Genomic DNA, 24,054 nt, shown 5'->3' with positions numbered 1-24,054 from the left:
TTAGAAAAGTAAAAATCCTGCTGTTAAAATGTTACTCTGGTAGAAGTATATAAGTATAATGATGAAAAAGTATTCAAAAAAGTATCAGAAGTAAAAGCACTGAGTACAAAAAGTGCCCCCTGTGACTGTTTTACTATAAAAGTGCATATTATCATTTGATTATTGTTGCTCGTGTATTCATGTATAACTTGATGTGGAGCATTTTCTAACGTTTATAAAAACAAGTAATTATTATTTTCAGGATAGATTTGTGTCCTGATTAGTTTCGTGATTAATCGATAATTTGCGTTGTTTATAAAACACAGAAAATCTACAAAGTGACACCTTTACAAGGACTCTTTTATCCAGTAATAAATTTGTTAATTAAAAAAAAATAAGGAAGTTGTCCCATTTGAAAAGTTAGAGACAACAATTTAACAATAATCAAAATACAATCTTTGACTTTTCTATTCAATCTCTTTATGCAACATAACAAGCAACCAAAGCTGTTGAATAATTGTAAAAACAAAAACAGTTTTTCACTTTGAAATGTAATAAAGTAAAAAGTGGCCTGAGAGGAAAATACTCAAATACCTAATATATACATACTTAAATACTAAATACGTATGTAGTTACATGCCTTCACTGGCTTAAATACTGCATAGCTTAACCAAACACATTGTACCATTAAACCCATTGTTTTTCCCTTGTAGGTACAAAGTCCTCTCTTCCTCTTCGTCCAAAGTAATTTATCACATGATTGGTTCTCAGCCAAAGGTGTCACAGCATCTTGGTGGGTACCTTGTGTGTAAAGCCCATCACAGTTTAACACGCCCTCCAGGCTTTGAAGCATTCATTATGGAAAGGTCTTTAAACCTGCAGGAACTTATTCTGTCGTATGTGAGCACAGCTTTACTTTCTAGTTTTGAGTGTTTAGTCATAGTGACGCCAGCCCTTTCAGTATGAATTAGAGAAAAGTAGATTTTATTAAGTATGCAATAAAATAGACTGTTGACTTGCCAACAGAAACCACAGAGTAATGAATCACCCACTGACATCATGAAAAAACAGCAAGTTGCACAAGCCTAACACACACACACACAGACACACACAAACACACACTCACACATACGTTTCTGTGACCGCTGCACCAATTAAGTATTTAGCGAGGATACCAGCTCCTATATTAAATATTCACTTGCTTTCCAAGATGAATAAAGGATGAGCGATTGACGCATTTATCTGGATGCCAGTGTGAGTGTGTGTTTGACTCTGTGTCCGACTGTGTGTGTGCGAGTTTAGTGCATGCTCTCTGAATCTCTGGTTGAGTGCACAGTGTTTCTCGAGTATCGATTGGTTACAAAGCACAGCTTCACTAGGCTCTGATTAACAACACAGACTGACACACACTCACACATATACACACACAGAGAAAACTGGCTTACACACAACTGTCCTGTAACTGAGCTTGAACAACTTTTTGCCTTATTTACATTTATCATTATTAGAATTTGTTTCTTTCCATTAAAAATCCCTGTTTTATTTGTATTTGACTTTTCTTCACCTCTCTATATCTCCTCTCTCTCTCCACCGACTTCTCACCCGTGCTGTTTCTGTCTGTCATCCACCATGATAAATAACCCTGCATGCCTGCACAGCTTCTCCTTACATAGGCAGATACCAGAGGCTAAACACTGTGAGTGAACACGAGGCTCGGGTCCAGGTAGGACAGACGCTTGACTGGCTGCTCTCTCTCATCAGGGGTTCAGACACAGCAATGTTGTGTTTGTGTGGCCAAGAGACAGTCTCCAAGAAACATGCAAATGGATGGATTTCAAAATCACAATCCGTCGGCCAAAATGTGTTCACAAGCTTCAATAGCTTCCATGCTGGATTGTACCAGACCATTTCCACGAACTGCATTTGAGCAATCCGTCTTCTCTGTATTGGCCACAAATCAGTGGAACAACCGACCCGACGATGCGAGGAGCTGCAGCACTTTCTAAAAAAAAGCTTAAAACGTATTTTATATGTATATAAAGAGTATTTTTGTGTCATTGTGCTATTTGCTGTCATTGTCCTGATCTGACCTGGAAACGGACCTAGATTTAAATGAGCTTGAAGCTATAATCTGGTACAGTGCATTAAATGATATGATAACATTGATCTTTAAACTGTACATTGTCTCTTTGAAAAGTTAAATTAAATTAAATTAAATTAAATTAAATTTAAGTCTGAATGGTCTGAATGTTGGCCCTGTCAGCTGGGATTGGGACCCTCACAGGATGAGCAGTATAGATAATGGTTGGAACGGATGGTATATGTTATGTTTCCTTCTACAAAAACACATTTCACCTTTGGGCCAGAATACAGCTGAAATATCTTGTAATAGAACATAAATATGCAAAAGTAGTTGCTGATATAAAGCTGCAGATCAACCTCCCTCATTAGTTACCTGAATACTGATTAAAAACTGTGAAACTGTAAAGTAAAGGTGTGGATTTATGATACAATTTCCCTTAGTTTTTGAACTATTGACTGTTTGCATCTAATTTTCAAATGTTTTAAACCCTGCACTATTTTAAAAAATAATTAAAGGATGAAATCAATGAACGATGTAAAGACTAGGAGAGTGAAAACGACAGGGGAGAAGAAAAAAAGTGAGTGACAGAGGAGAAGAGGAGCAACTGTGGGGAAACTCTAACTCTGTCACCTTCACACCACGTGATGTCTATCAGCAGCCAGAGCTCATTTAATCAGATGGACTGACAAACATCCAGACTGTCCGCACAGACACACACACACACACACACACACACACACACACACACACACACACACACACACACACACGAGCACATGGCATTTGTGACTCTCTGGCCCTGGAGGTCTAAATGCCCCTTCACTCTCGCTCCCTTACCCAGCATCCCCTGCTCTGTATCCAATAATATCATGGGCTTTCGATTAATCTATTTCCCCACTTGGCTGATGGAACTGGCGTCCGCTTTAATTCAGAGTGATCAAACATCAGCCGAGTGCATCTGCGTCTGTAACTACTCCGGCATTTAGGTTAAAAGGGGATGTACCAGGTTTTCATTTTTTTAACAGGAAAATATTTTTTGTCCTGAAGCACCAAGTATTACTTCACCAGAGTACTGGCATCTCAGAAAGTAGGCTATGTAACTCATGAACTCATTACTTAACAGGCATAATGCAGCATTTTCAAAATACAAAAAAACTTGATATAAGTGAGACCATTGAAATAAAACTATGCAACTTATTCTGAGTAATTTTCAGCAGAGTTGACTTCTGCCACAGGAAGCAGGAAAAAGACTTTCTCACATTGAAATTATTCAATAATGGCAGATGGCGGAAGCGTTTCATAACTGTTACAGCTTCACCCTTTTTAATACAATGCAAGAAGACCGGAGTGAGAAAGCAAACGAAAGCAAAGGAGAAGAACGACAGAGCCGGGGTGGAAACACCAGCATGAACCTGTGCCGGGTGACCATTCAGTGGTGACGCGTTCAGGAACAACATGTTTACTGGCTGCATGTCAAAACCACTTTCTGAGGATTTTTATTTTTGATCCATCAACTCTTTCTGGAACAAAGATCTCTGCTTTTCTAACATGGTTGAGTTACGTTGTCACAAAGCGACAATATCCGCAGCTGACTAGATAATTATCGTCACATTAGCCCGCAGAGGAAACGTTGAGTTCATATGTTCTGCATTGAACAGCAGTAAATTGTCGCCCCGGCCTACAACATGCACATTAACGATACGATGAGCAAGCACACATAAGAAGCAGTGGTAGCTGTCTCACAAACACACACACACAGCTAGTCCGTCACAAGTGAAAATACACACCCACGCCCCACACACACACATACAGTACATACTCATGAATAATAATCTGTAGGGCATGAGGAGCTGCGGCTCCACTATCCTCTTGTTATTCTTTTCTTCCCATCTGTGGTCTTTGTGTTTTTTTGGTTTCCAAAAAGTGGAAATTATACATGAGTTTTGTGTGTACGTTTGTGTTTCTGTCTATGCAAGGACTTAAAAAAATAACTTTATATAGCAACTTTCAAAATGAAATTACAAAGTGCGTTACAATAAAACAGACAATTCATGTAATACAATCCAAAACATGGAATATAACAAGATTGTAGTGGCAAAATATCTTAAGAATGAGTTGGACCTGTAACCCCTTCGCCTAATGTCCCATGTTTTCCCACATGGAGAGTTTGTCAGACTTTTGTCAATGTCCATTAAAAGAGTTATAAATAATTTTATATTTTTGACATCGGTAAATAATGTTTGTGATGTATCTTTATGCTATACACCAGAGTTAAAATTGATTTAGGGTGTAATAATGTCATGACAGTGGTTTCCAGCCTGGTGGTCAGGACCTTGTCATTGTAAGGTGATTATTAAGATTAGAAAATGTGTGTGTGTGTGTGTGTGTGTGTGTGTGTGTGTGTGTGTGTGTGTGTGTGTGTGTGTGTGTGTGTGTGTGTGTGTGTGTGTGTGTGTGTGTGTGTGTGTGTGTGTGTGTGTGTGTGTGTGTTTGTCTGTCTTTTTAAATGCTTGCTTTTACCACCACTGACACTAACTGACCTGGAAAAGGACATGGGAAACCAGCTGTTTTATAAGGTTACCATGGCAATCACCAAAGACTTTCACTTTAAGGCACATGCACACAGCACTCACACATAGTCACACCTAGACCTATATATACATATACGCCAAGGTCCCAAAGCGAAATGCTCAAAGCACATGGCCATATGAGCTCCCACAGCCAGGTTGACCCTACAGGGACACAGACTGCCATCATACTCCTCTCCTCCGTACACTCCCCCTTTCTCTCTCTCTCTCTCGCTCTCTCTTTCTGTCTCTGTCTCTTTGGAGGACACAGGGAGGTGATGGAGAAGTGACTCTCTTATGCTGTTGTTTCTTCTGTGCCAACAGTACGAGAAAGGCCTGGGTGGGGATGGACTTGATGTTCGAACGACCAAAATACAATTCATGGAAACGCTAAGCCAGCAGCCTCGCCAAATATAAGTCAGACATGGACCCACATTTCTGCACAACAGTGCCCAGCTTCATTTGGATGCATCCTGTTGCATATGGTAAACTGGAAAAGGAACTTGCTTATGTTTAGCTCATGTGAAGTTTGGATTGGTGTGTTTTTTCCCCCCTTTTTAGCTTATATGCAAATAAGCGTAATTATGAGATATTAACCAGTGAGTGTGTTACTGTGTGAATGTGAAGCAAGTGGTTGTTCACGTAAAATGCATCTTTCCTGGTATACTAACTAGCTACAACCAACAGCAGAGAATGAAATGCTCCATTCGAGTTTGCTCTCCTCCTTTCTTCTCCACTGGAGCAACAACACAAGGAAGGGGAAGCAGCTACATGCTTCTCTGTAGCCGGAGGGCAGAGCAGCGATCCACAGTGTTCCAATCACACTGGCTCAATGATGTTAAGTCACAGATTACAAACCCAAAGACAAGCAACAAACACATGATGGTAATGGGTTTCTGTCCTCCTCCTCCTCCTCATCATCATCATCATTGGGTTGCTGCTGTCTGAGGTATTCACTTAGCAGCTCACCACTGGGGGCCATCTTCCTGATGTGGTTCTGGGTTTTCTCTGCCTCATCCTGGAAAGTGGCTTTGACGCTCACTAGTCCTCGGCCTCCCTCCTATTCGCTCAGTGTGCAGCCTCAGGGTGCTGGGAGGACCTTCTCCTCCTCTGGCCATGTTATTACACCAGCTGGGTATCTGATGACTGGCAGGGCATATGTATTGATGGCACTGACCTTGTTCTTTCCATTCAGCTGACTGCCTTTCTCTGTGTAGGTATTTGGCTGTGGCTGATTTCCTTGCGGCCTCCTCATGGTTTCCATTTGCCAGTGGGATTCCAAGGTGTTTGTAACTGTCCTGGACATCTGTTATGTTGCCTTCTGGTAGGTTAATCCCTTCAGTTCTGATCAGCTTGACTCTTTTTGATCCGACTGCACTTGTCCAGTCTGAATGACATTCAGATGTCGTTGCTGTAGATGCTGATGGTGTGGATCAGTGAGTCAACGTCTATTGTTCAGGGGGTTCAGGCCTATGCAGAACAGCAGTGGGGACAGAGCATCTCCTTGGTACAAACAGCACTTGATGGTAACTTGTTCAATGGGCTTTGAGTTGGCCTCTAGTTATCCACAGCCCCATTGAGTTCTTCAGAAAGGCTCTTAGTGTCCTGTTGATGTTTTACAGTTCCAAGCATTCCAGTATCCATGTGTGCGGCTCGAGCGACTGCTATGTCAACAGTAGCTAGTGTTTGGTTATGATAAGGTTATGTTTAGGTTTAGGTCTAGGTTTAGGTTAGGGTTAGGGTTAGGGTTAGGGTTAGGTAAGGGTAAGTGTTAGACAATTGTAACTACAGTTAAGGTATCCAGGAAATCAATGTCAGTCAATATTATGCACTCTGATGTCATGGAGACACAACTGGGTTTGAAAGTGTGTGTGTGTGTGTGTGTGTGTGTGTGTGTGTGTGTGTGTGTGTGTGTGTGTGTGTGTGTGTGTGTGTGTGTGTGTGTGTGTGTGTGTGCAGAAAATCTAATATTCCTCTGTTCTTTGACTTTGTAAATAAAGAGTTAATGAATCCGATCAGATCACTACAGTGACATAAATATGTGCCCCTGGAGGGTGATCAATCAGTGAGTGGGTTTTCACATGGACATCAATAGTGGCTCTGATGCATCTGACATTGCATAATATAACAGAGTGACCTTAAAATAGTTGGAGATTTCAAATTTAAAGACACAGTGTTTGAGGCAGTCGATGGATGTGATGGTTCTTGAGTTGGAAACTGTATTCCTCACATCAGATCTCCAGGAAATCCTGAACATAAGCAGTAAAGTCAAAAAACACAAAACTGATAAACACAAAAAACTACATATCACACTAACGGCCAACGACAAATCTCTCAACTATAAAATGTAGAAAAACCCTCTCTGGCTCAGAAGTCAGTAAATAATAAAGAATAATGAGTGTATCAACAAGAATCATCAATCTAACCGAATCTAAACAGAAAAATCCAAACAGCTCAGTCAGTCACAAGTCAGCAGTCGAAAGTGACAAAGTGACAAGAACCGTCCCACTCATCAGCAGTCATGCTGCTAGGGTTGCCATGACCACCTTGGAGCATTAAGAAGCCCTTATAAAATTCAGGAACCCCTCACAAGCACACAAACACAAACACAAACACAAACACACACGCACACGCACACGCACACGCACACGCACACGCACCTGTAGACCATGCCTGACTGACTGTCGTGCAGAGACAGGGAGTGGAAGTTGAGAAACTCCTCCAGCTGTTTGAGCTCCGCCATGCTGTTGGGTTTGTTTGCGGTCCACAACATCAGAGGAGCGTAGGGTCGAGGTCCCGTCCCCGCGGGCGTGTGGTTGACGAACCTCCCCTGGCCCGGGCCTTGAGCCTGGACGCCGACCTGACCCCGGGACCCCTTCTGCTTGGGGTTAGGAATATCCGGGCACGTTGCTTTGTACAGATACATCCTCCTGCTCCCCTCTTCACTTTATTCTCTCTTTCAGTCTCTCCCTTCTTCTGTGAGTCTGTCCCACAAACATGTACACTCACACTAATCCAGGTAGGCCCCTCGCCCACACAGTGCTACATGGAGCAGAGGACTGTGTATGTGTGTCGAAGCTCAAAGGAAACAGAAGAGGGAAGTATTCCTCTCGATGAAGCTCCAAATAAAGTGTAACCCTCTTATTTTTTAAAGGAAAAAACAGAAAGGGAAGAAAATCCAACTTGGGAAAGCTTCATTTGAAAAAAGAAATGCAGCATCAGAGAGTCGAGGTAAGGTCCAGGCTGCACGTCCGCACAGGAAAAACAGGATTTTTCTTTTTCCTTACATGTACTTCACCATGTGTTCACTATTCACACACACACATACAGATAGAGAGAGAGACATACATACACAGATAACTCACTTGTCTCTCTCTCTCTCTCGTCTGCTCTCTGTCTCACACAACACACACACACAGTCTACACCAGTCTACATTATAAGCTCAGTTTGGTTTTGCTCCCTATTAAATGGCATGGGAATCTGGGACATTTTTTCCCGCCCTCCCTCTCTCTTGTTCTCTCTCTCTCTCTCTCTCTCTCTCTCTCTCTCTCTCTCTCTCTCTCTCTCTCTCTCTCTCGCTCTCTCTCTGTCTGTCTGTCTGTCTGTCTGTTTCTCTCTCTCCTTCCATTTCTCCAGCCCTCTCTTATCCTCACTCTGACTTTTCCCCATCATCCCTCCTTTGTCTCTCAGTATTCCCTCTGTCAAAAGCCCTTTCACTTATTCCTGATTTCCTCTCTTGTCGCTCTTCCAGCGTTTACATCTCCCACTTTTCCTTTTTCTTCATTTTCTTTCATCCGGCACAGACGCACACACATAATTCCCTGCGTACGTTCACATGGACTTTTCTCACTTTTTCATCCCCAACCCCCTAAACAATGTTTCCTTTTATTCTACCGCATCTCTTTTGTTTTCTTGTCTTACCACTCTCTTTCTCCTCTGCCTCTCTCTAAACAAAGTGTACGCTGGAGTTTGGGCCATGACACACATCTAAAGTAAACACACACTGTCTCACACACACATACACACACACACACGCGCACGCACGCACGCACGCATGCACGCACGCACGCACGCACGCACACACACACACACACACACACACACACACACACACACGCATACACACACACGCACACATACACACTAAGCATAATTCAATGACGTCTGGTACTCTATTGGATTGCGGGAATGATGAGGAATGCCGTTCTCCCATATCAGGACATTTTAGTTATGAACACCCACACACACACAGATGCACAATAATTTTGGCAATTGCTGCTTGGGTCCAACATACACATGGGCACAAAAACAGAGCCTAAATTAATATGAAATACAAATGACCCACAATCGTAGGAATCTATTTTACACACATTACGGGAATCATTAACGCACTTAAGTCTGTAACTAGTGTGAATCTGCTGCTGATGCTTTTCATTGTAATATACATCAATCCATCCTCCACTTTAGAGTATAGTCTCAGTCTAACTTTTGTTTGTCAGGATTAAGTTTCTTTCTCAGGTAACATCTGCTTGGATTAGATTCTTTAAAATGCAATAGCCATTAGACAAAAGCAATTACACAAATGATTGTCTTCCAACAGTCAAGTCATTTTCCAGAGCTGACACCTTAAACACCATGAACGGTTGACCGCTTTCCTGCGCCAGAATGAAAATACATATATGCTACACTCAGTTTTTCTCTATCAGTGTACATTGTGTACATGCACACACACTCAAACAAGTAGAATCAGGCAGGGAGGTTGGCAGAGGGACAGCTGTGTCCATTGTCCAACAGGATGGGTGGAAAAACTGATCCTGTCTGGCAGCAGGAAAGTCAACTGAGCTTATGTAACACCAGTGTGTGTTTACAGTGTATTTATAGATACTAGACACATGCACAACCATACACGCAAAGCCTATACATGCTTGATCAATGGCGCGGGCCCATTTGTGGGTGGTGGTATGCATGGCAATCAATCAAATTCAATCAAATTTTATTTGTTTAGCCCATATTCACAAATCACAATTTGTCTCATAGGGCTTCAGAAGGTGTGACATCCTCTGCCCTTAACATGCACGTGAATCCCCTTTTCTCCCAGTCCCCCTTGTTGTTGTATTTATGTCTGTTTATCACTTGTCTCACTTTCTCTTCCTGTAAATGTCAGTATACTTTTCCTATTTTGTCCCTTTTCCCCCGTCAGCTTCACCTTCCCTGAGACTAATTAGCCTTCTTTTTCTGTCTCTTTCATTTTGCCCCCGCCACCCACACATGCACGCCCTCCAGTGAGTGAATCCCCGTACAATGATTGCATATGTCTGATAATTATCCAGTGTGCACAGCTCGATAGAAACAGATCGGGTAGAGCAGCCTGACATTTATGGCGCAACACAGCACACCTTGTTTGTGTTTTTTAAAATGACTCGAGCTCACGGCTACATTTTCAAGTCTTTCCATTTCCACTTTCTGTGTGCAGCGTAAAAACATTATTTCTCTGTTGTTTGTTCCAATGTGGAAGCTCTGTCTATGCCCTCCGTCTCTATGGCAGCAATAATTATCCCAGTGATCAGTCTCCAGCCCTCAGGGACTGTCCTGCTCCTGTTTAACACCAGAGTGTTGCCCTACATTCTCCACTAAATCCCATTGTTATTATCATTAAAAATCTAGCTTAATGCTGAGAGCAAAGTGAGGCTGATGATATTATATTTCACGGACTGTATAAATACATGGACACCATAGCGTGTGCTGGGTAAAATCGTGCTTAATATTTTATCTATTGGGAGATGGATACTTTTAGCACGCTCCTGTGCAAGAGCAAAACGGTGGCTGCAAACTGCCAATCTGGGCACGGTCCCAATGTTTCATCCATCAAGGTCTAATAGTACATGTGTTTTTGTTCTCCATGCAGCTGTATCATGTTGCCACACCTTTGTCTGCGGTGTTATAAGGAAATAGAACACCTCAGACAGAGAAGGGCCAGCAATACCGATGGCTGCCACTATCACTCCAACCAGTCAACTTTTACTGCAAGAGCCTGGGGCTGTTGGCCGACTAGTGTACGAAAAAGGCTATGAATAACAGGGTGTTATATGAAGTGGTTAAGATAAGATCTGCAAGATTTGTTATCAGTGGAAAGAAAACTACAGTTTAAGAGGGAACCTTTTTTGCATGGTTGTAGTTTTGAGGACCACTCGACCATGAAAGTGTTAGTTAATAGCCGTTGATATTGACAGCTTCTTGAAAAAAAATGGAAAAAACTAAAAGCTAAATGACTCTGTCGAGGAACAGCCGTCACCATATGAAACCATATCTAATTCACTGGATCCAGGTTTTCATTTGGATAAAAATTGGCAGTTGTTTAGATTCAAACGAGAGGGAGGACGTCCAACCGTCGCTTGCTGGTTGGCATCCAAAGAGGAGAGCTGGCAGACTGTGTGTGTGTGTGTGTGTGTGTGTGTGTGTGTGTGTGTGTGTGTGTGTGTGTGTGTGTGTGTGTGTGTGTGTGTGTGTGTGTGTGTGTGTGTGTGTGTGTGTGAGATGCAAGAGTTGGCGAGGGGAGTTTTGGAAGGGTTCATCTCATGCTCACATCTTTTCTGGGGGTGGGGTCAATCGTTATCGTTCTTTCGACAAGAAATGTGAATCCACATTATACTGATGAGGTCACAGTGATAAAACGATTGACATTGATTCTCAAGAGGGAATTAATTGAACAACTGCTCAGTGTGTGTGTGTGTGTGTGTGTGTGTGTGTGTGTGTGTGTGTGTGTGTGTGTGTGTGTGTGTGTGTGTGTGTGTGTGTGTGTGTGTGTGTGTGTGTGTGTGTATGCATGTGTGTGTATGTGAAGTATGTGTGAAGGTCGTGCTAAGTGATTCACACGGTGTAGTCTTTTTTATTGTCGCTCCACTTGCCCTTGTCAGTCTGTCTGTCAGCTCGTGAGCAGCTTTCATCGTATCTTTATGAGCCCGTAAATAAAGAGCATGTGAAGTGTGCAGCCACCAACATGTCACCATGCCAAGTTTAAATAACATCTCCAAACCACATCTGAAATAACTAAACACAGTGTTTGCAGTCCTTTTACTGTGCAAGATGCACTCTCTAAATCTTTCCGAGTGTTTTAACAGGTGAGTGAACGCTGAGATTGAAGAAAGGTGTGGTCTGACCTATGAGCCATAATACATGATTTTGTAATGGATCAAAAATATCTGCAAAAGCTGCTACAAAGATTCAGTTATTTAACGGTGAGCATGTTTATATTGCGCTTTCCTAGTCTTGGTCACCACTCAAAACGATTTACAGTACAGTTGTGACATTCATACAGTGCATATATGTGACACTTTTCTCCCTGCAGCACACAGGTCAAGGTTTCAGCATCTTGCCCAAGGACTGTTTGACACACCAAACGGAGCAGCTGGGGATTGAACCACTAATTTTCTGGTTGGTGGTCGATCCTCTCTAACGCCAAGGCTTATAAAACCTGTATCAGGGGATCATCACTGCAGCAGAACATCCATCCATCCATTATCTATATTGCCGATCCTTTAGGGTCATGGAGAAGCTGGGGCCAATCCCACCTAGTGCTCACATTCACACCTACTGTCAATTTAGAGGCTCCACATAACCTAACCTCAACCTGCATGTCTTTGGACTGTGGGAGCACAGGGGGAACATACAAACTCCACACGGAAGGAGCCCGACAGAACCTTGTTGTCCTTCTGCAGGACAGTTGCATGTAAATGTGAGTCATTGGAGACAGATATGGTCATTATGGACGTGGTCGTCACAAACAAGTGAAACGGAAAATGTGGTAACTATGAACACACTGTAAACCACTGATGTGAATCCCCTGTCTGTCTTCTGATGAGTTACTATTCATATCAATGAAAGATTACATCGTTGAAATTTCAGCATCTAATCACTTCTAATGTGCACACACGGATCTTGATCCTGCTGATTAATCCCACACTACACAAACAACAGTTGCTTCAGGTGACACACACATAGATATTCAAATATGTGCATGTATTGTGTTACTTGTGACTTGTGCCAATAAACTGACATCAGCTGCCAGAAAATCGTTGTTGAGGGGAAGGGAGGGTAAACTCTCATGGAGCCCGTTTACAGGAGACAGTTTGAAGTTGGGAGCAAAATGATCTCGTCGCTTATCTCGCTGTCAGTTCACACGGTGATGATCCAGTCACCTTCTGCCAATTCATTTTCTCTGATTAGGGAACAAACACATTTGGATTATGGAAATCCTTTTGAATTATGCCACGCCGCGCTGAGTTGCTCCACGACATAAATGGATGCATAAATACTTGGAAGGGCTCAGCATTTCTTTCTCTTATCACCGCTCTGCTTTGTTTTGACTAAATTGGAGAGTGAAGCGAGCCAAAACCAACAGGGAGACTGGAGAATAAAAAGAGAGAGGGAAGAAGAGGAGATGATAGGAGGAAGAGAGGTGATAGGAGGGAAAGAGAAAGGCCAGACGGCTGCAGACCAATGAATGTGGGCTTGGATGATTGGAATGAGACACAGACGGATTAGGCATTTAGTGACAAGAAAGGAGAGTAGAGCGAGGAGGGGGAATACATGGCGAGGAGAGGGGAGGCGGGGGGGATAACCCAATGCCAAAAATATCCATGTGTGAGAAACAAGAAGAAGAGAGGGAGAGATGGGAGAGAAAACGACACTTGCTGCACTTATATTTCCAACTTCCAAAAGTGGAAACGCCGATGCCTGTCGCATCCTCAGAAGCAACGTCATTGGTGCTTCCTGCCTGTCAATCATAAAGACAAGGATTCAAACCCCTGCCCTCCAGCTCTCCATATGTTTTGTCACCATGGCGTTAGAGGATGTCAACACAAGCTAATGCGGCAAGACAGATGCTGTCTATTAACATTATGTCCAGATCAGGTGACACAACTCCGGGTCATCGTGACCAGTGTGACACCTGTGACCCACAATGCTAACAAATGATAGGACAGGAGTGTTTATGTGTGTGTGTGTGTGTGTGTGTGTGTGTGTGTGTGTGTGTGTGTGTGTGTGTGTGTGTGTGTGTGTGTGTGTGGAGGGGGCACACCTGTCATCTGATAGCACTTATGGTCAAGCCCAAAAATACTTGAGTAATCTGTCAGCAAACATGCAGGGACCATGTGTATTTACTGTACGCTGCGCACACACACACACACACACACACACACACACACACACACACACACACACATTTACTGATCATAGTGTTAGTGATGTGTCGAGAAGCAAAAAGCCCTTGATCACCTTGATACTTCTGTGTGTGTGTGTGTGTGTGTGTGTGTGTGTGTGTGTGTGTGTGTGTGTGTGTGTGTGTGTGTGTGTGTGTGTGTGTGTGTGTGTGTGTGTGTGTGTGCGCGTGTGTGTGTGTGTGTGGGTGTGTGTGTGTGTACGTTTTTCTATAGTTAGGAAGTTCAATACCATCATTGTGAGGACATTTTGGCTGGTCCTCAGAAACTTCAAAGGGCTGTTTGAGGGTTAAGACTTGGTTTCAGGGTTAGGGAATGGATAATGTTAATGAGTGTCCTCACAGCTACAGAGTGTATGTGTGTGGGTGGGTGTTTTTGTGTGTGCATGTGTCAAGTACATCGCCATGTGGTTGTTTAGGTTCTCACTCACTCACTCACTCACTCACTCACACACACACACACACACACACACACACACACACACACACACACACACACACACACACACACACACACACACACACACACACACACAGGACTTGACTGACCTGTAGGGCATGCCAGTCTTATGTGCCACCGTCTCCTCTTTGCCCAGTCCAAACATTTTCAGGTACCAGGTGGTCTCCATCTCCCTGATCAGTATGGCCTTCTGCCGCTGCTGTGCCCCTTGCTTCCCGGAAGAGGAAGTGCGCTTGGCATCCTGGGAGCTGTTGCGGTTGGCTCTTGTGCCGCTCAGAGAGGCCACCGACTGCTTGCGGTGCACGTGCGGCGGCTGGTGTCCCCCGCCGACGCCCCCTCCGCTGCTCCGGGCGGCGAGCATGGCCCCAGAGGGTGCCCCCTCCCCTCAAGGGCAGAGTTCAGGGAACAAGGTGAAGAGTTTAAAAGTTTCCAAGTGTTTCCAATTCCTTGTCCCCCTCTTTCCAGGAGACCGATCTGTCCAGCTTCAGAGAGTGATGCCTGTCTAAGAAAAGCTTGTTTTGACAGTCAGAGTTCAGTCAGCGCTCCGTCTCAACTTTCTGACCATCTTCTGAAGCTCTCAGCTCTCTGAACTCTGCTTTATCTTCCCCCAAGTGTTTTCTGTCTGTTTGTTCTGTCTTCTTCCTGTCTGTCTCTCTGTCTTTCTTTCTGTCTGTGAAGTGTGCTCTCTGGTCTCTTATAGCCTCATCCAGCCTGAAACAGGATCCTGGGTTCCTTGTTTCGTCACAGGCTGCACTGGCCTAAAGGGAGGGAGACAAACATGCCAGGGTGTCGACAACGTGCACACGCACTCGACACACACACACACACACACACACACACACACACACACACACACACACACACTGCATATGTGATAAAACACAGAAGCGTCCTGTGCATTGAAACAGCTCATAAGACACGATACATACAAACTGCATACACGTTGGCACGCGCACACGAACACTGACATACAGACAGCCAAACAAAAACAAAAATAATACTCAGCGTGGATTCAAGCAATAAACACATTTTAAATTGAAGCTATAAACAATCATCAACACACACCACATGCACACTGGCACAAAACACATTGTTTCTCTTCATCTACAGACTTGGTATTGGCAACAACTCTATATTTACACACCTTCTGGACCACTTCAGAGTCTGGATGTCTTAACACCATTCCTTGTGTCATAAGACTCCACGTCGGTGTGGGAGAAACACAAATTTACACCTTGCAAAGACATTACAATGTTCAAACACAGACATTTGTCTGTACACACAATATGTGAGCACAAATGTAGAGAAGCCTAGGTTCATATATGTGAAGTGTTTTGGGCGTCCTACTTCACCAGAGCAAGAAAACTGTTATTAAGTCATAACATTTTTATGTATGATATGTAACTGTATAAGTATAACATGAGATTTTTAAAGTATATTATATATACACTTATATATATATATATACAGCATAACATTTTACATGTGTAACATAGTAATTTTAATGTATAACATTTATACATGCATATATGTATAATATAACATTTTAAAGTATAACATATATACATGTATATATGTATAACAAAACATGTTATATATAAAAACAAGCGAGTGGGATGTCGTAGGTTAAATATCGTCTTAACATGTAGGTTCAAATACAGAGGCTTTGTGTGAGGTTTTGTGTTTGTCTTGCTTGAAGTTCAACGCTGACACACACACATGCACAGACACACACACACATGCACACACACACACACCCATGCACACACACACACACACACACACACACACACACACTAAAGAGCCTATATTGATTCCCTCCTGACAACTTTGGAGCTGACTGTTTAATATCCTCCAGCCATGCATAAACTTTGTTTCCTGTCTGAAGGCACCAGAGAGAGGGGCACAGGACAGCAAAGCAGAGCGGTTTTCAAAGAGCAGGAAAGTGTGGTAACTGAAGGTGAGAGGAAGGACCCGCGAGACGCACTCGTTCAATCATCGTTTAGGTGGTGAAGACGGACGGACTGAATGCTGATGAGATGCTAATTCATGTCAGGTACTGCAGGAGGGGTGGGGGGGGCTGATGTGGCCTTTTACTGAGACACACACACAAAGACAGTGTGTTATAAGCAGAAGAGGAGAGTGGCTAAAGAAGGAAGGAGAGAGAAGAAGAGAAGAGACGGAGAGAGAATTTGGACCCAGTGTGCAGTTCATTAACTATTCTCGATGACTAAGTAAAGTGTTAAGACTGTTGTCCGAACCACAGGAAGAGAGGAAGCTGATGCTGTGAAACAAGAAGAACTGGATGTCACTTTTCACCTTCATCAAAATGTTTAACATAATGTGAGCGGGTCAAATAATGTCAGTCCAGTCATTAAGGTCAGAGGAACGAGGACTACATGTAACTGAGATACGCACTTTGAATAGAAAATATGAGTAAGTCAGAGTTACAAAAAAGAGTGACATTATTGAATAATTTCTTTCACCCATTTAATGCTGTGGGAAAACAGAGAAGGTCAAAACTTGTTTCAACTTATTTGAACTTTATTTTAAGATGAGCAGATTTCATGTCAACAAAGTGAAAAATAAATAAACTATGTCATACACTATACACTATACACTATATTTCAACCCATTTTTATCACAGGAAATAACTAATTAAAACCAAACTAACTGGAAAAAATGAACACTTGAGCAAACATCAGTGTGATTAGAAACTATCTAAAGTGTCGGAAATTATCTTTGAGAAAAACATATTTCACGTGTACTTTGATTTTTTTTTGTTTTGTACATGTTACATTCGCTAACATTGATGGAGGCAGGTTTATGATCTATCAGCTTACTGTGGCCAGTCACCAGGGGGCGATCAAGGCCCTATGGCTTCACTTTTAATCCTGTCTAAAGAGTTGCTGAGGTTTCTGAAGCAGAATATTAACCAAATCTAATAGAGAGCACGACGGAGCAGCTAACGATCACTAAAAATCTGGCAGCACACAGCAGTGAAATAAACTTGGGACTTTATTATGTAACATGCAACCCCAGCCAATTTGAGTTGGGTCCATGTTTGGTTTAATCAGCACATAGTGGATCAAGACGTGTGTGTCCAATAAATGAGTCCATGTGGTCAAGCTGTGCAGCCGGAGGATCCTCCTGATATCTGAACACACACCCAGAGTGTCCTTTGAGGTCAAGTGAATAAGTCAGCGATGGAGTGTCAGCCGTAAATTATTCAGCTGGGTAATGAGAGCCTGATATCACCCTGCACTTTGTCTGAGGGGTCTGGGGGGGAAAGGTAGGGGTCAGTGCTGACTGTGCAGGCTGAGGGGATGAAGGACAGACCTCTGTCTGTGGCTCAGCTCAGCAGGGGGATTGGATTGGAAAGTTAAAAATCTGTAGTCTGTTGCAAATGTGAGTCTTTTAAACCATCTTGACCACTGGAGTATATGACTAGCTGATATTATAATATATACTACAATGAGATTTACAGTAATATATATGGTTATGTTGGGTATTGAGGCAATGTTGCACAACTTTTTTGCTATAAAGTAAGAATTTTAAGAATTTTATGATCTTGGCATCACTTTGATGATGCACATTGGAGTGCTTAATAAGTAGTTCTATTCCACAGGATGAGCCAAAGCATGTGTGGAGATTCTCAGTCATCCAGTTTCTTCAGAGTTGGACAAGTGGACGTAGGTCACTGGTGTTCAAAAGATCGCCTGTATCATGATATGGCAGTTCAAGATATGAGATTTCACACACTCTGATAGGTGTAATGATTTTTTTCTATATTGTCCATCCATCTACATGAGCACTGAAGTGCTATTAATAGCAGTAGTTGCAGTGGTTGCTGTGTTTGCAGTGGGAGTGTTCGTCTGTGCTTCAGAGGTTGAACAGTGCGAGGGGGTTTATTTCACACGAGGCTGTAATGTGCACCGGGGCTGCCCCCTATATGAGTCAAGGATTTGAATCATCAGTCAAACAACCTGTTAAGATTATTCAAATCTCTTTTTTTGTCTGTCAGTGTGAAGCCCGAAGCAGCTGCAGAGTGAGCGCTCCTCACTTTTCCCTATGATCCGCTTGTCGTCAATTCGTCCTGTCTGCTGACGAGAGGCAGGGTGAGTCTGAGAGAGAAATCGTTCAAGCGGCTGTGGCATGCCTAAGTGTCCTTGGGCAAGATGCTGAACCCCAAATTCCCCCTGCAGGCTGTGCCGTTCTGATAGAAAAAGTGTTTTCACAAAAGCACTTGCACATTTCTGATGCATCATTTGGGTAATTAGCACCCAGTGGCACTTGCACACATATTCAATCATTGTCATTGTCACCCTGAACATCCCACCAAATACAAATGAACAATCTGGCAGTTGAGATAAGTCTTGATGATCTCTATGAAAAAAAGGAAAGATTCATCAACTACTTGTATTGAACAGCTACGTCTGATTCAGATCATTCCAGGTTGAGTACAGCCCTAATGTGCATGGAGTGCAGATGTCTCAAGGTGAAGCAGCATTTGCCATACAGTATTAAACATGGCAGGGTGCACAGCACTTCAGCTGGATGACCTGTTGTCCCTCAAGGTCACTGCCTGAGGAGATTCGTCACACAAAGTGAATCCAATCTGACTCGTCTGTGGTGTCGTCACCGAGAGGGAAATTCTAGCATGAACAAAATCCGTCATTCAAGTCCCTAATCCTGATTCCCCACTGAGATGCAAACTGATACAGTTGGCAGACACACACACACACGCACGCACACACTAAACACACACACAAACACACACACACACACAGACATTTTTTGCCTTGTATGGGCCTGTTTTTATCTTTTATCACTGATGGGGCTGTTTCTCTCAAATCTCCATATCACTGCAGTTTTACTGCATCAGATTGGAGGTGAGTATAAAAGCTGAGCTGTTGATTGTGGTTGTTTAAAATCATCATTTACATCAAATCAATCAATCACACAGGTTTTTAAAAGTTCATAAAGTTTCCACACACTCTTAGTGATGAGGCCTGTTTTAGAGGATACACACCAAAGTGAGACTGAGCAGAGATCAGTGGAGAGGGAATGATGAAAAGAAAGTCAGACACAACAGACACTGATCTTCAAGGTCAAAGGTCGGAATGCTTTAGCTTTCAATACAATACATACATTGTGTGTTTTAAAGGGTTTTAGCTCTGTATCAAAAGTAATCTTCATCCATACTAACACACTTGATAACACATGTCACATGATCAGTCATGTACTCTGGTACCATGCATGTTCCAGTTCAGACAAGAAGCAGGTTTTCTATTTTACAGTTGGTTTCTTAGTTGCAGAAAATGCTATGAACAAGGAACAGCAGCAGGGAGAAGTAAGACCGAGGATCTTTTTTTGATTGGACTGACGATGAGGTGGAACAACCTCATCTGTTTCTTAAAGTCTCTGTTGTACTTCAAACTAAAATGAAACCTGCAGCGTCTCCTAAAGTCTCTGTTTTAGGGGCTTGAAGACTTCCAATGCCCGACTTAGATGAAGCAACAGTGAGGAGTTTTATAGGCTATTAGTGTGGATGTGCACATCTGAATGAGATCAGTAATAGGATGAAGCATTACTGTGATTATGAACCAGGTGGATTCTTTAGCACCTTAACATCTGCCTCATTAAACTCTACACACTTCATATATTAGATGTATGGAAAGCATATTGTACCTCTACATAAATGAGCTGACGGTTATTAATTAAAATCTTAGGCTCAAATAGTTTTTATCATAGTTTCCAAAGGTTAACCCTCCGTCAGTTTACTTTTCTTTCCAGAGTTTATTGTTATAGAAGTCAGAGTGGGAAACTTGGTGGCAGCAGAGTTAAAACAGTTAAAAGACACAAACACGCACACACACACACACACACACACACACACACACACACATAAACACTTGCATACACAACAACACAGGCACCCAAACTATATAGAGCAAACAGGAACAGCTGCTCTCTCCACTATGAAATTAGAAGGAGCAAACCTGAACCTCTCTTCAGTCGCACCCACAGCCTGTTGTGTTATTAGATGAGGACGGCCATTAACATGAGATTCACCTCTACTGAGAAATTTGTGCAAATAAATCCTGCAAAAATCAGTGAGGCTGGGTAAAGACGTCTTATTTATCCCTTAAATGTAATGTTGAGGAAATACATGCATGAGAGTTTTGTCAAGCCGCTTTAATCTTTCACACTTTGACAAACCAAACAAGTGGGGGATGACAAACAGCTCAATGTCATATGTCTAACGAGGCCCTATTTGTAGCTTCCAGCTCCCACACAGTGAAAACTGAACATTTACAGTTTAGATGGAAAGAAATACGACAGATTCATTTTTAGGAAGTAGGAATTGTTGTTTTTTTTTACTTTGAAATGACATTTTGAGTGTAGAAAGTACTGACAGTTTATTCCTGCCCTCAAACTCTACATCTCTGCACTCTTTGAAGTCAGATCAACACTGGTATGTGTACAAGATCTTATGTAATACAACGAGGTACGCGTCAGGCAAAATAAGTTTGTCTTCAGAAAGAGATGTGTCACTGTGAATGTGCCACAATCAGATGAAAATCTAAATGCAGACTCCTGAGTCTTCAAGGGCAAGATACGAATTTCCCGTGAAGAACTAGAATGGCACCCAGTAGAGTTCTGTCTACCACTGAGACCTGTTCAGGGATTGATTCCAAAAGATTCAACACAAAGGATTAACTAGATTGTGAGTCCATCAACACAGAAAGAAACTAGTCACAGGAGCCGGGATTCAAAGAAAACAGAAACACTGGGAACCGAAAAACATGATGAGGAAACCAAAAACAGACCTGAACAGACGAGTGTGAGCACAGAGATACTCACAGGGAGGCAGGGGGGAGTGAACACAGGTGGGACACATGAGGACAGGTGCACAAAGGCAGGAAACAGGACAAGACAAGAAGACACACAAGGAAAGTGGTTCCAAATAAAACAGGAAAAGAGACAAGATAAGCCAAGACAAGATAAGATAAGATGTTATTATTCCCAAAGGAAATTCTTCTCTCAGTTTGCTCCAAGATTACAGTAACAGTACAATATACAATAGAGTACAAAGGAACAAAACAGTAGATTATTAAGTGTAATAAAATCCAAGGACAAAATATAAATGTATAAATTATGAAGTGTAATATAAAGGAACATTTAAATATAGTGTTTTTTAAGGGAAAAGGGTATATGGTGTTAATGCAGTGCCTAATTTTCAATTTGAAAATAAAGTTTAACACTTAAGTGAACATTTGCGTGAAAAAAAATTAGAGTCACCTATCAATGAATCATTTTGAGTGACTACCCCTGCACACGCACACACACACACACACACACACGCTCTTTGGCTCATTTGGATTGTGTCGCACTCGCTCAGTTCCTTATCAATCACACGGAGGCTGAGGAAGAGAAATGAGAGAAGTGAAGTCCTTCAGGCTCGTAACATGGATAACAAACCTCTGAATATCAATCACACCAGCCACACAGGTTCATTTATGGTCCAGTGTTCCTAAATCATCTGTGAGACTTTCTAAAAACTAGAAACCTCCGCCAAGGCCCAAAGGTCCCCTCGAATTCTAACCAATAGGTTATTTAAGTGAAGGAGACAAGAGCACAGATTGAGTCACATGCATGAGTATGAGCACGAGTCCATTTTAAACCCTAAACACAAAACACCAAAAAAAATTACTAAGACTGTTTTTTATAACTTTTTTAGTCATGTCTTATAAAGATTTCAATTCTTCTTTACGGGACAAAATATGTTCATGAATAATTACGCCATTGTTCGTAAAATACAGTCGAATATACAGGAATTAATACAATACAACACAATCCTTTATAAACTGTATATACTAGAATGGCACTTGGTAGAGCTCATATCCAGCGAGACCCAACAGGCCCATGTATCATCTTCCCGACAAGTTTCATGGTAGTCTTTGCATAAACCTACTGTCCAACTAACTAACTAACTAATTACCTAACAGAGAGAACATCACCTCCTCCGCGGAGGAACTCAGAAAAGGGAATGTGAAAGTGTGTTGGCGCTAATGAGGGAAATGTGATATTTCCCGTAAAGGTTCATTTATTAATAGATGGTTACACATGGTTACATCTTCAAATTCAAAGCCTACATGTGTTCTGAAGGAATCACTCTCACCATGTTGCACTTGGACCTGAACTATGAAGCAGTTCAAAAATAAATAGATAGAAATAAGTAGACAGCCGATATTACAAGATAAAGAGCCTGTTTTAAACTGTTAATGATTTTGGGGGGTTCAAATTAAGCATAAACACACACACACACACACACACACACACACACTTTGATTTAGTGTTCCTGTGCACTCTTGTCATCTGAAAATAAATTAGAAATGCATCCCCTCAGCGCTCTGTCACCGGGAGAATTTGTGACCATGCACACTGACAGGTTTAATTGGACACAGTTCATAGCTTCACAGATTCCTGGAAAGCCCCCATGCTCACGATGGATGGGATCACACATGCTCTCACAGCGCACAACACAGACACACACAAGTAGAAAACGACCACCTGCACCTGCATCAAAAGACACAAAGATGTGTGTAGCAGCTGACCCTGGATGCAACACGTTTTTTTAAAGCTTGTAAAAATAACAGCGAGTGGTTGAAACAATAACAAGATGAATCTAAAAGCATGAAATAGAGTTTGATTGTTTTTGAATACAGAGGTTAACAAAGCTCAGTGTGATTAATGAGACAGTCAACACACCCACACACGTGAATATCATCATTCTCTGTTAGAGTTCAGTAAAGTAGCTGTTTACTGTTTTACATGCTTCCTCTCATCTTGTCATCTTTTCACCTCTGAGGGATTCGTCACACGGATCAAAGCTTCATTTATCTTATCTCAAACGTATTAGAATTCGCATTCGGAAAATTCGAAGTTGAATGAAAAACGATTTTCCAGATCTTAAACTGATATCTGTGAAAATAGAAGGATTTATCGGACTTATTCTGGGACATTAACAGCAGAGGTTTAAACCATGGTAGTCAATGTAATACCTCCTTGTAGAATATTACATTTTCTCTGTACTGATATCTCCATTCATTCAGCTGTCAGTGCTCTTTAATGGGAGTGGCGGTGGACTAGTGGTAGAAAAGACAGTCATTGTCTAAGTGCTCCTGAGCAAGGCACCTTACTCCCCCAACATCTGCTCCCCGGGCGCACTGCTCTGTGTGTTCACTGTGTGTGTTGTGTCCTGCTGTGTTCACACGGATGGGTCAAAAGCAGATTTGCATGTAGTGTGTCTGTGCATTTGAATCTTGAATCTTTAATGTGTGATGTTTAATATTCACAGCGGCTTCCTCTAGCTCCCTCTGCTGGATCAACTCAGCCTCAGACGTTTGTGATTTCCCCCACCCTCATACATCAGATTAATCCTTTTCACCCACAGGGGCCTCAGATCAGTGATATGTTTGTGTAGTGAATTGTGTAGCAGTTTGACTCCTGGACGTTATGGACCAATACATGATGTCCGGCAAAGTTAAGTTTCTATTATGTTAATCTAAACTTCTTGTTAAACAGTTATGTTGCAAATATACAACGCTGCTGTGCATAAATATTTATACCAGGTATTTATACCAGGTGTAATGATGCAATCTGTTGCAACCACCTGTTTATCTTAAAGGTTCAGTGCGTAGGATTTAGTGGCATCTAGTGGTGAAGGGGCATATTGCAACCAGC

General features: G+C 42.2%; 1 protein-coding gene across 2 annotated transcripts in view; it reads right to left on the bottom strand.

Moving 5' to 3' along the window:
- Nucleotides 1-14,665, bottom strand: part of kcnab1a (potassium voltage-gated channel subfamily A regulatory beta subunit 1a) — a 105,240-nt gene extending 90,575 nt beyond the window's left edge. Inside the window, exon 1 of one of the 2 annotated variants that reach the window (XM_035154960.2) lies at nucleotides 14,394-14,665. In XM_035154960.2, coding sequence (XP_035010851.1) covers nucleotides 14,394-14,665 — 272 coding nt within the window. Of the gene's footprint in view, nucleotides 1-7,289; nucleotides 8,048-14,393 lie in introns of those variants that run through there. The other variant, XM_035154961.2, reaches the window with a different exon arrangement.
- Between the last annotated feature and the right edge of the window lie 9,389 nt (nucleotides 14,666-24,054).

The sequence above is a fragment of the Hippoglossus stenolepis genome, chromosome 4 (genome assembly GCF_022539355.2).
Source record: "Hippoglossus stenolepis isolate QCI-W04-F060 chromosome 4, HSTE1.2, whole genome shotgun sequence".
Taxonomy (NCBI): domain Eukaryota; kingdom Metazoa; phylum Chordata; class Actinopteri; order Pleuronectiformes; family Pleuronectidae; genus Hippoglossus; species Hippoglossus stenolepis.
The sequence above is the reverse complement of the archived record's forward strand: the minus strand, read 5'-3'. Positions and strand labels throughout refer to the sequence as shown.